The sequence below is a fragment of the Muscardinus avellanarius genome (assembly GCF_963383645.1).
Source record: "Muscardinus avellanarius genome assembly, chromosome: 2".
In the NCBI taxonomy this organism is placed as follows: domain Eukaryota; kingdom Metazoa; phylum Chordata; class Mammalia; order Rodentia; family Gliridae; genus Muscardinus; species Muscardinus avellanarius.
Genome location: NC_137787.1, coordinates 2,227,187 through 2,239,680, shown reverse-complemented (window position 1 = coordinate 2,239,680; position 12,494 = coordinate 2,227,187). Strand labels below are relative to the sequence as shown.

The following is a 12,494-nucleotide window of genomic DNA, read 5'->3' as shown; positions in this document are numbered from 1 at the left end:
AGGGAGGCAGATGTGTGAGAATGGGCATGGCCCGCCACTGGGGCAGGTGGCCCTTCCTCCGGGTCAGACGTGTGTGCACACGACCTGAGCCCTACCTTTCCCGCGGGTGGAAGGAGCTGCAGCTCCTCTCGAGGCCTAGAGCTCAGTACTGGCCTGGCCGGCTGCAGATGCCCTGAGGCCAACTCTTAACAAGCGTGTGGTTTCATTGTTCTGAACTTTGAGAGTTTTTTCAACTCCCCAAGTCCACGTGTCCATGGAGGGAAGCCTCCACCTCCCACCCCACACTGCTGCCAGGCTCCCCTCCAGGAGGCGGCCACTCACCCAGTCTATGAGGGAAGCCCCGCCTCCCACCCTGCGCTGCTGCCAGGCTCCCCTCCAGGAGGCGGCCACTCACCCAGTCTACGATGAGAATCCTGCTCACGCTCAGCCTCTGCTGGAGCAGCCTGGCTGCCACCGCCACGGAGTTGAAGTAGCAGAAGCCCCTGTGGACACACGGAACGCGCTGGTTACCCGCATGCACGCAGCCTGCAGCAGAACCAGTCAGAGCCCCTGAGACTCCAGGAGGGGTCTGGGAAGGTCAGTCCCTGATTAGTGGCCCTCAAACGATGGTGGCGTTGGCCAACACGGATGTCCACACGCACAGACACATCATACACACATCTGCACACACCACAGACCCACAACAGATGTAATAAATACCACATATACACACATACTGTACACAAGATGCACACACACCACATAGATATGTACATACGGTGGATACAAATACACCACACAAGATGTATACCAGAGATATATGCACACCACACAAGATAAACACACCAGATAAATAGACACCATGAATACATATACATACCACATGGACACACACACCACAGATATACACACCACACAGATATACAGACACACAAATTTATGTGCACACATACCAGATGCACACAGACAGGCACCATGAATACACATACACATACCACACAGATAAACACATACATATACACCTTATACACACAACACACAGAAATGCACATACCACAGATATACACAGGTACACATACATGGATACATATTCATACACACTATAGGTAAAAATCATATAAATATGCACACAAATACATATACATACACCACATACAGATACACAGGCATGGCACAGACACACTCCATGGATAGACACAAGGGCACTACAGATGTACCACATAGACACCCAGCTATTATATCTATACACCACACACACAGAAACACACAAGCACATAGACACACACATACACACGCACACATATACATCAACACACACCAAGCAGTCTCCTGCTTGGAGAGTACCACGTCTTGTGGTGAGATACTCCTCGTGATGTCACCTGTGTGGCTCCCCCAAACACATGGCGGACCCCAAGAACAGCTCACGGGCCACGGTGCCCCCGACACAGGCCGTGCATCGCCCTGCGTTCTAGGACACGGGGAGTGCTACCTGTCACTCCCACACTGAGCTCTAACTAGGCACGGCGCATAAAGCACCAAGAAAACAGGCCAAGACAGCAACTCGGGTGGGAGCAGAGCCGAGTCAGCACAGCCGGGGAGGAGAAGGCCGCCTGAACGCACAGCAGAAGTGTGGCCCCAGCTGCAGCCGGCGGCTCCAGATAATGGTGAGGGTCCGGCTGGCCAGCAGGCACACTCCTGCCTCTCCTGGACATACCAAGCGCTCTGCGCCGTAGCCTCAGTGAGACCGGCGGCCACTCAGCACAGTGGCCGCCCCAGTGCACGTGAAGGAGGGTCCCTGCAGGGCCCGGCTCCGCCTGCCCGCCACTCCCTGCTGTCAGGAGAGGTCCTGCTCCCCACTCGCCCGCCTGGCTGGCCCCTCTTGGCCGCGCCTCACCCCTGGCTCCTCCCTGGCAGGGACTGCTCGCCCCATGCTGCTGCTGCGTCCCCAGCGCAGACAGCGCCTCCGCCCCGCCTCACACAGGACCTGCCCTGCCAGAGCTTGTGGCGCCCGCTCTTCCTGGTGCTGCCCGGCTCTTTAGGGAAGGCTGGGGGGCCCAAGACGGCTCCATCTCGCGGGATGCCTACTTCCCGCCCCAGCCGCAAGGACGTGGCACAGGACACGGGGTCAGAGCCTGCACTGAGCTCACCCCAGTGTGCCCTTGCCGCTGCTCCGTCAACACCAGGGGCTGGGATGAACCATGCGCACGCTTGGACCTGCACACACATGCGTGCAGGGGACATGGCCAGCCAGCAGCCCTGCCTTTCAGAGGCGCCCCATGGGCCTGCATCCTGACGCGCTGCGTGAGCTCACAGCCACAGTGCCCGCCAACGCGCTCAGCGCGACTCGAGCTCCCCAGCATGCGCACACCGGCTCGCGGGGCCCTCCTTTCCTCGCCATCTCCTCACTGTGCCCGCCAAGGCGGGGACCTTGGCACCTGCACTCAGCAGCCCTTTGGCGTGGAGGGAGACGGTGGCACCCTGGTGGGGCAGTGCCCTGCACGCGGCTACTCACATGGGCGTGTTCTCCTCAGCGTGGTGTCCTGGGGGGCGGACCACAGCAAAGCCGTTCTGCAGGCAGGAGGGAGAGACAAAAGACACACTTTATATTCACGAGGAAATTCCTGCAAACCACCATAAGTGGACCAGAATCGGGTGGGACGCCATGCCGGCCGGCGGGGAGCCTCTGAGAAGCGCAGACCCCTTAGAAGGGCACCAAGGAAGTGGCCGGTGTGCCCCGGCTTCTGTCTTCCAGGCAAGGCCAGCGGCCTCTCGGCAGGGAACCTGGGCAGGGTGCGAGGGCCGGGTGCTCTGGGTGCTGAGGTGGCGCTCTGCTGGTGCAGGCTGCAGTGGTGGCCCGTGGGTGCGCCTGTCCTCGCTGCAGGCGGGGCCCGGGGGGTGGGCAGCACCCAGCGGAAGACCCTCAGGAGAGCGCTCAGGGCGGCAGGGTGTGGCTGCAGGGCCCTCCCCAGCACCAGGCTCAGGGCGCTGTCTGCCAGCCACTTCTAGCGCTGCAAATGAAGCAGCAGCTCAGGTGCACGCCTGTCGGCCTCGCCAGCCAGGGAGGCGGTGTGCGCCGCTCCGCAACAGCAAGCCTTGCGAAGGCCGCCATCCCTGCGGCTGTAGGCAAACTCCAGCTCCGCGCTCCAACGCGGGACTGCACAGCGGCACAAACAGCTCTCCTGTCCCCTCTGTGCCGACCCAGCGACCTGCGTCAGTGTCTACAGCCACCCTGAGCTCTGTCTGCCCCTCCCCTGCACGTGCTGCCACCAGAGGGCGCGCCAGCCCCCAGGTGCTCGCAGCCACGCGTGGCGGGGCGCGCAGTTCTCCCCAGACTGCCCTGGGCGAAGAGGCAGACTCTCATTGACCGTTGCCCCGCCTTGGTGCAGAGCTGGGAAGGAGAGCGCTTCTGCTGCCCGGGCCGGCCCTTCAGTAGGCACAGCCATTTCTCTTGCAAGAGGGACTAAACAAGCACAGGTGCTTCAGCCTGGGTCAACCTAAGGTGTTTCTCAGAAACAGAAACCGGGCCCACCATCTTAAAGAGCAGCAGCTGAAAGCGGCTGTCGGTGGTAACAACCCGAGCTTTCAGGTGGTAAGGACACATTTTGAGAACTCGGACTCGCCGCTGTGAGCTTGACAACTCTCCCTGTACTTGGACTGTCCTGATGAGATGGGTGGGGTAGAAAGGGTCTTCTGGTGGCACTGGGTAGTGAGGAACGGGCATCCACCCTTTGAGCTCCACTCACCAGCCTTATTTAATTTTGAAATACATCTTGACAAGTTACTGAGGCTGGCCTCGAAGCGGCAGTCCTCCTGTTTCAGCCTCCCAAGTCCTCCATCACAGGCACGACACAGCACACCCATGGGTGTGGCGGCACAGTTCACCACAGGCCTGCGGAGCTGCTGCTGCCTTTCCCAGCGCTCACCGCGAGGCAAGCTTTCCCACGTATCCCAACAGTTACGGCAGATCAGCGCGAGGGGGGTGTGAAGCCAGCACTGAGCCTGACGGCCCTGGCACTGGAAAACTAAAGAATATTCAAAAGTCCTCCCAGCTTTAAACTGCAACGTGGCGCCTGTGACGAGGTACGCCGCACACGCAGCTCTGAGAGCCTCACCAGCAGTCAAGAGTGAAGGGCGCCAAGGCCCTCTGAGACGTCACGACTACACACTCCAGCATGGGCAGCAGCTGGCCCCCCGCTCAGCCCCCTCCAGGCCCAAGGATACGGGAACGCATGCCGCGCGCCGCGACTGACCTTCAGCTCTCCCGTGGCCACCTTGAACACCAGCTCCACCACGCAGCCCACGGCGAGGCGGGCCGCCCCCGATGAGTGCACCTCGTTCCATATGGTGTCGCTGTCCACCTGCGGAGACAACGCCGCGCAGTGAGCCCGCGCCACCGTCACCGCCGCGCAGCCCTGCGCCTGGCCCAGGCCTAGGCTCTGCCCTATGAGCCCAGAAACCTGAGCGCACGGCTGTGCTTCTCCAGGGCAACCCCAGCCACGGCAGGCTGGCTTCTTCACTGACACGAGACGCACCACACAAGAACACCAGGTACCAGAACAGCACGCGCTCACCCTTCTCACCTGTTGGGCGGGGCGGGGGCTCAGGTCAGTGCCAAGGCTGCTGAGCACATTTTTCATAGAAAAATGAAACGTAAGAGGAATCAGACTAGTGGGCTCCTCCAACTACGGCTTTATTTTGCACGACACTTAGTGGAAAGCTCTATCGAGGAGAATAATTGGATGGGACCCAGGCACTGGAGAACCACCAGCCTCTACCCCAGGCGATGGCGGCCGCCCTGGCACACAATTGGTGCGTCTGTTCCCTTATTTATCTTGGTCCTGGCTAATGGGAGGGAAGGCAGAGACTGACAGCCATGTCTGCAGAGAAGTCCCTTGTAGAGCCTGGGCTGGGGCCGGAGGGAGGCCCCCAGCAGCTGTCCACAGCAAGTCCCTCATGCGTGACACACTGGGGCTACCCAGGGCCTGGTCCTCCTGTGTATTTAACCTCAATGCGGGGTTGGCCTGGTCCACTAGAGGACTCTCCTAAGACTGACCTTTGTACATTCAGTGCCTTGGCTCCAAGCTCAAGTGTAACCTATGTCCTGCCCCGCTTCATCCCCAGCCCCGGCAGGAGAGGCCCTCCCGACCCCGCAGGCCACAAGCCAACTGACAGACGCTGACCGCTCTCTGGGGAGGAGGGCTCTCTCTCCAGGCAGCCCGAGGCTTTGCTGGCAACGCAAAATTTAAGATGCCTTCACTGGGAAGGCGGACATTTCTGAGGAGCGGGCTGAGCCAGGGTGGCCCATCTCAAAGACCAGAATTCGAGGTGCCTTCAACAATTTCCACTGTCAGAGCAATACTCCTCACCTGCAGCAGGGCAGTGAGCTTTAATGTCCGTCTTAAATAACACGGTACGGCACTCACTGGGGTGTCTTCAGCTAGTCCTACCCTGGCTGGCTACTTCAGCTAGAGAACAGACTTGTTAAGATCTGGGTGGCACCAGGAGGGACTCCACTGCGGCCCTGCTTCTGGTGAGCAAGGTCCTGCCCAGGACAACACTGCCTGCCAGAAGGCTTACAATGTTCTCCTCCAACATGAGGGCCTGGCTTCAGGACTAAGCAAGGGCAGCAGGACCTGGCTGCCACTGCCACCGAGAACCTGACAAGAGTCTCCTGCTGCTCCAGGTGCTACGCTGCAGCCAACCAGAGCCCAGGGAGCAGCCTGGAGGCAGGGCCGCTGGCTCAGGCCCCTGAGCCACAGAGAGGTGGCCTTGTTTACAGCGGCGTGGTGGTAATAAAGGACTGATGCAAAAGAGGAACCTAAAGGCGGGGGCAAATGGCCCAGTGTGCTCTCACAGTGCAGGGACATCGCGGCAGCAGCAGCAGAGGGGAGGTGTGGAGGGCAGTTCTCATGAAGAACTCCAGGGCAATGTAAAATCATGAGTGGGCGTCGAGTCTGGGTGAGCCTGGTGCTTCAGGAGGCGCACAGGAGCCCCAGGCACTCACAGGCAGGGACGGGCCAATTAGGATCCACAAGAAAACTCAGATACTAACTCCTCAATTTGAAACGTACCGACGAGGAGGTAGCAAATCAGAAGTTCCTTTTATTTAATAGTTTGAAAAAAGGTCAAAACTATTAACCTATATTTAACAGAAGTAAGAAAGGACCGACTTCAAGCTTCTCTCTCAGCCTGACTGAAGCCCCAGGTCCCTCACCTGGCTCCTCCCAGCACCCTGGGCGGAGGGCTGGGCCTCGGCTCCAGAAGGAGCCCCGGAGGGACAGGAGCTACGCAGCTGCCCCGCGACCCAGCAAGTGGCCCAGAGCTGGGCGGGCACTGCACAACTTCTAGTCTGTCTTCCTGTTAAGAGGTTCATAAGAAAATACAGGCAGAAAGACGATCCCAGGATTCTGTGGCCCTCTGCCTGCGACGGCTTCTGTTTGCATGTGGCCCACTGTATTTCAGGCACCCAGATGTGAGGTGCAGTCGGGGCAGCCTGCTGTGCTCCAGATCAGGATTTTATAATTGGGAGGGGGCCTTTTGAGCTTATGCCCCCCCCCCGCACCCCCAGCTTGCATTTAGCTTTTGTTTGCAAATTATAAATTCTGCCTTGCACAGGCCTGCTGGCTGCAGGCAGTGCAAATCCAAATTGTTTCAAGTCTGGCCAAGAATTTGCCCTGAATTAAGAGATTGCAGCCTATTTACAATACAGAGCAAAATAACTCGAGGAGGGCTGGGCAGTGGCATGAATACATGCCCTTTATTCTCTTTCTGACGGGATAATTTTCAAAGCAGCGATTTCTGTAGACTCAGGAAGAAAACAATTTTGTTTCATTTCCCTAACAGAATCCAGGCCTGGAGCTCGGCCCGCAATCTGTGCCTGCATGCACGGCGCAGGTTCAGCTGCGCGGCTTGCTCCTCTGCCTAACCCATGGCCCCTGCAGGGAGGGGCCTTGGTGCCGTGGGATCAGGCTGCTCCACAGACCGGCCAGGAGGCCTGGCCTCACCTGCAAGGCGGGGGTAGTTTTCTCAGGCACCGATCCCAGGCCCACTTCATCCGAGAGCTTGGGAGCTGGGGATCCTGATGATGGAGGCTCGCCTGCCTGCGCAGACAGAGGCCGAGGCCGGGTGGGGTCCTCTAAGTGCCTGGCTCGCCACATCGTCCGCTCGGGGAAGAGGCCAATGTGGCTTTGCCTGAAGCTTCGGGTTGGAGAAGGGCACAGGCTAAGCTCGTCCTGTGACCTGATGGGCACGGGCGGAGCACTGCCATGGACCAGGGAGGTGACAGTCGGCACATGGGGCCACGTCTTAGAGCAACAGCCGCGTGCCAGGTGACCTTCCTGGAGAAGGGTGCCCGAGCCCAGCGATCAGAATGCTTACAGTGCCTTTGAAGCCACACATGGGCACCCGGCCCGGCAAGCCCTGCTTGTGGAAAACACCTGGCAGCAATTTCCCACTCAGCAAAGCAGGTCAGCGATTTCTGTGACCACTGGGACTAAGAACAAACAGGACATTATTTACACATTAAAGAAGTACTTACCCCGACACCACCACAAGGAAGCCGGACAAACACGGAGGTCAGGGAGCCTGGGGGAGAGGGAGAGGTCAGAAGGCTCTGGGAATGCGTGCTCCCCGAAGGGTGGCGCTCCCCAGGTAACACCGTGCCTGAAGTCCCCATGGCCTCACCCGCTCTGCAAGCACGGTGTGGGGGAACCCCGAGCTGGTTCTGGCTCCCTGGGAGCGCCGCTGCCAGCTCCTGACACCAGCTCTGGTCCTGGGTCTGGAGGCCCCAGCAGGCCTCTCTGGCTATGAGGGGGAACGTGCCTTTCAGACGCTGAAGACCCTTCAGGAGTGGACCACTGGGCTCAGCATGCCTGAGTGACTGCAGCTGCGGTCTGGGGCCCTCCTCAGCCCCGAGCGCTGGTGCGGCCCACAGGCGAGGGCAGCCTCTCCTCGGCACCTGGGATGGCACCCAAGAGCTGGGCAGCTGGCAGGGGAGCAGTTCAGGAGACCTCGGTTTGCCTTCACATGTGGTGGGTGCCACTCTCCATAACTGTGCCACGCCAGGCCCCTAGGAAAGGCCAGCGACAGAGCTCTGGCCTCCCTGCTTGGCCGCAGGCCAGGGTTCGGCTGCCCTCCGGCTGCGGATGATGGCACCTGTATCTGGAGGCCGGGAGGCCAGCCACATCAGTGGGGAAGGGCCAGAGGGCACCCCACGCTGTCTGGACACTGCTTCAGGGTGCAAGAATGGCGCAAGGGCCCAGGGGCTGGCATGGCTCCAGAGCAGCCCTTCCCTTGGCACCCCTGCCCCAGCACAAGGGCTGCTGCTGTGAACGCCAAGAGCTCTGCTCGTGTGTCTGTACGCATGAACTTACACGTGTGAGTGTATGGTGTGCGGGCTCTGTACGCATGGACTTACACGTGTGAGTGTATGGTGTGCGGGCTCTGTACGCGTGAACTTACATGTGTGAGTGCATGGTGTGCAGGCTCTGTACGTGTGAACTTACACGTGCGAGTGTATGGTGTGCAGGCTCTGTACGCATGGACTCACACGTGTGAGTGCATGGTGTGCAGGCTCTGTACGCGTGAACTTACACGTGAGTGCATGGTGTGCAGGCTCCATGAGAAGCTGGGTTTCCCTTGAAACCCCAGCCCGTGACGTCTGTGTAAACTCACAAGTCGTCTGAATATTCTGCCTTTGCTCAAACTCCAGCAAGTAGAGATAAAAGGCACCATGTCATGTATTAGAGCACAGAAGCCACAGGACTGTGGGGGAAGCTGGTCAGAGTCCAGGCTCAGAGCCACGGGCACAGCTGCCTCCAGAGGCCATGCTCGGGCTCACTCTGAGGCCTGGAGCCATGACCCTTGGTCCCAAGGCACCCGGGACGCCCTCTGCCCTCCCGGGGGGTCGGCAGGTCGTCATGGCAGGACGGGGCTTTCCTTCCAGGCCTGCTCCTTCCTGAGCAGATCTGAGTGGCGAGGTTGGTGGATGAGGCATCTTCCTGTGATGTGAACAGACTTTAGGCCACAAAGCTCAGCAAGAAAGAGCAGGACACAGAAGGACCCAGCATCTCGGGGACATGGGCTCGCAACGCCGTTCTGGCCGACAGCACACTAGTGTACCACACTGGCTACCGGGGGCAGGACGAGGTATGGGCATGGGAAGAACACCCGAACAAAGGAACCGAAAGCCTCCTGGGGACCGGAGGGGCCAGGGCTGGCGACAGCTGAGCCAAGGCCGCTGGGTGCCACACAGCCTGGGTGGGCAGGCTGAGCCTTGACACACACACACCTTTCCTCTTCACACAGATCCAGTTTCTCTCTCTCTCTCCCGTTCTGAGCATCTGTTTACACCTGATTTAAAACTGAATTAAGAACCTAACTACCCCCACCCGTGAATTAGGCCTACTTTCACTGGAAACCATCCTCTGCCCTGATGAGATTCACAGGTTTGGAAAACTGGTGTGACCAAGGCCCATGGCAGCGGCCTTTGGGGATGGCTGGGGCAGGGCACTTGAGCTCTGGGCAGGCAGGGAAGAGAAGTAGGACCCCACGATGAGCTGGGGCAGCTCCAGGGTAGCGGCACTGCCCAGGACATGAAGTATGTGAAGGCAACAAGGGTGCAAAGGCTGCTTATGCCAGCAGCTGAGGTGCCACGCAAGGGAATAGGGGTAAACCTGGCAGGGCCTGGAACCCCAAAGGCACGTCTCTGCCTGGTTTGTCTTGCTGTTCCGATCTTCCCTGGAGGCCACCTACCCACACAGGTCCACCTGTCCTTTAAGCCTCAATCCTGGGTTACTCCACAGGCCTGATTAGACTCCCAGCTCTGTGCGCTGGCCTATGCAAGGCTGCCCAGAGCCACTGTCCCCAGGGCCCTGGCCCCACATCCACCTCAGTGCACTGGGCTGGAGCAGTCATCCCTCCCTGAGCCCAGGATGAGGGCCTGGGCTCCTGGCCGCCCCTCACAGCTCTGGGTGCATGGCTGTCTTTCTGAGGGACAGGACAGACCACATGGTGAATAGCTGTCATGATACACACAGAGCCCACATCACTACCTAAACACCTGTGACTAAGGAAGATGGCATGACACGCGGCCAGCCTACCTCCACCTCCCCACCCTCCCCGCGTGCCATGGTCCACCAGCCTCTCCTTCTGACTCTCCTTCCCACAGGTGCGTCAGCCATGAGGGCTGGACTGTAGCAAACTGAGCTGAGCAGGCCAAACCTTGCTGCCTACGCTAAGGACAGGGACGTCTCTGATGCGACTGCTCCCAGGAGACAGGCTTAGGGAGTCCTGGCCACAATCTGGCAGCAGCTGGCCAGGATTCCAAATGCAGTTTGGGCTCTGGACCAGAGCACATGGCAAGGGTGGGGCCCAGGGCTTCCCCTCCATCTGCAGGTGGGCTGACATGCAGGACTCCATGGAATGCAGGCACTGCGGGCAGGGGGCTGAGCAGGAAGTGCCTGGCTGGGACCAGGAATGCTCAGGAAGAACCTGGAATGCAGCGCCACTGTCCCACGGGTGCAGCGTCTGAGGGTGATGCCCACAGGGCTCGCTACTCCCTGCTCCCGCTTCTGTGGGGAGCACTGGGTGGCTGCCTCTGGGCCAGGCCCTGCCTCCATGGCCAGTGCCCGCTCCATTTCCTCTCACTCGGGGAGCACATCCTCCAGTGGCTCTAGAGAGAGTGCTCCAGACCCGGAAGACGCCTGTGTCAACGCCCGCTCTCCGGCACCGGGTGGGTGAGCAACGCACCACTCTCTGCTCCCTTTGCTGCCGAGGGGCCCCAGGGGCTTCAGTCCGGGATGGCAGGTGCAGGCAGTGGCCGCCACGTCTTCCTGGGCTCACTCCCCACGTCCAGTGCCCTCCTGCAGCCTGGGCCTCCACCTGCCTCGCCTTTGGCTCTTGTGTTCTCCCGTTCCCTGCTTTCTCTTCCTCTCCGCGGTGCGAGGACGTGGTATCTCACCTCCTGAAGGTGACTGAGGACAGCTTAGGTCCCCAGCGCCCCCTTTGCATGCTCTCAGCCTCAGCCTCTAGCCACATGGCTCAGACCCTGGGTCACCTGCTGCTGGCCAAGCGCTGACCATGGTGGCAGCTCTGAGTGGACAGTGGGAGGCTCCTGGGGCTGCACCTGGGAGTCACCACTGTCAGTGCCCGTGGGCTGCCACGCCCTACACAGGGTTCGTACGGCATGCTGGGAGCCAGCGGAGGAGTAGGTGTGGAGGTGTGGTCCAGCCCAGGGCCCTGGCTGGGCAGTCTGGGGTCCTCAGCCTGCCCAGTTCCTGGCCTGTGCCCTCCCTGGCCCCGGGTCTCTGTGGGGGCCTCCCTGGACACTGGCGCTCGGCTCCAGCGATGACTCAGGAGCCACCTTCTTGACTGCCAGGGCAGGCCTTGCACCGACTGCCACGGTCCTGTGTGGCCTTCTCCTTTCCTGTTTCCCGACACAAGTGGTTGTGTGGCTATGAAAACCCCTGGTCACAGGGCAGCGGTCTTGGGCTGCAGCGTGACCAAGCCCTAGGGTGGGGCCCACAGGCGTCCATGCTGTCCTAGGCTCGGGCAGCTCTCAAGGGCACCTGCTACAGAAGGGCGCCCAGGGAGCAGAGGGGCACAACGGGCAGGCGACAGGGTCGGGCAAGCCAAGAGCGGACACCAAGGAGGGCGAGTCAGTGGATGATCGCATGAGTGGGTGGACCAGTGGGGGGGATGAGTAAGTGAATGAGTGAATGGGCGGGCCTGTGAGAAGTGCCTGAGTGAGTGGGCGGGCCCGTGAGGAGTGAATGAGTGAGTGGGCGGGCCAGTGAGGAGTGAATGAGTGAGTGAGCGGGCCCGTGAGGAGTGAACGAGTGAGTGGGCGGGCCCTTGAGGAGTGAATGAGTGAGTGGGCGGGCCCGTGAGGAGTGAATGAGTGAGTGGGCAGGCCCATGAGGAGTGAATGAGTGAGTGGGCCGGCCCTTGAGGAGTGAATGAGTGAGTGGGCGGGCCCGTGAGGAGTGAATGAGTGAGTGGGCGGGCCCTTGAGGAGTGAATGAGTGAGTGGGCCGGCCCTTGAGGAGTGAATGAGTGAGTGGGCAGGCCCGTGAGGAGTGAATGAGTGAGTGGGCAGGCCCGTGAGGAGTGAATGAGTGAGTGGGCGGGCCCGTGAGGAGTGAATGAGTGAGTGGGCGGGCCCGTGAGGAGTGAATGAGTGAGTGGGCGGGCCCGTGAGGAGTGAATGAGTGAGTGAGTGGAGGACCAGTGGGGGCAGGAGTTACAGACCTGACAGTGAGCAGGCAGACTAGCGAGGTGCACGAGTAAGTCAGACAGTGAATGAGTGAGTGGAGGAGGAGTGCGAGCCGTGGGTGAGGACGGAGCTGCCAGGCCAGGCTGAGCCCGAGAGAGGCCGTGGCGGCCTGGCCTGCCCTGGCTGGGACGGCAGCTGATGGCAAGTGCCTTCCTGGCCGAGGGTGGTGGAGCCCTCAGTGGCCGCCCCGGGCTCGTGTCTATGCTCAGGGGCACCCGGGGCCGCCTGCAGGCGCTGAGGG

The 12,494-nt window shown here is 60.4% G+C and overlaps 1 protein-coding gene across 1 annotated transcript in view; it reads right to left on the bottom strand.

Annotated features, from left to right (window-relative positions):
* Positions 1 to 12,494, bottom strand: part of HDAC4 (histone deacetylase 4) — a gene marked incomplete at both ends in the record, with an annotated part of 133,916 nt that overhangs the window by 20,991 nt on the left and 100,431 nt on the right. Inside the window, 4 exons of the mRNA XM_080720072.1 lie at positions 395 to 482; positions 2,492 to 2,547; positions 4,230 to 4,337; positions 7,517 to 7,563. Coding sequence (XP_080576198.1) covers positions 395 to 482; positions 2,492 to 2,547; positions 4,230 to 4,337; positions 7,517 to 7,563 — 299 coding nt within the window. The remainder of the gene's footprint in view (positions 1 to 394; positions 483 to 2,491; positions 2,548 to 4,229; positions 4,338 to 7,516; positions 7,564 to 12,494) is intronic.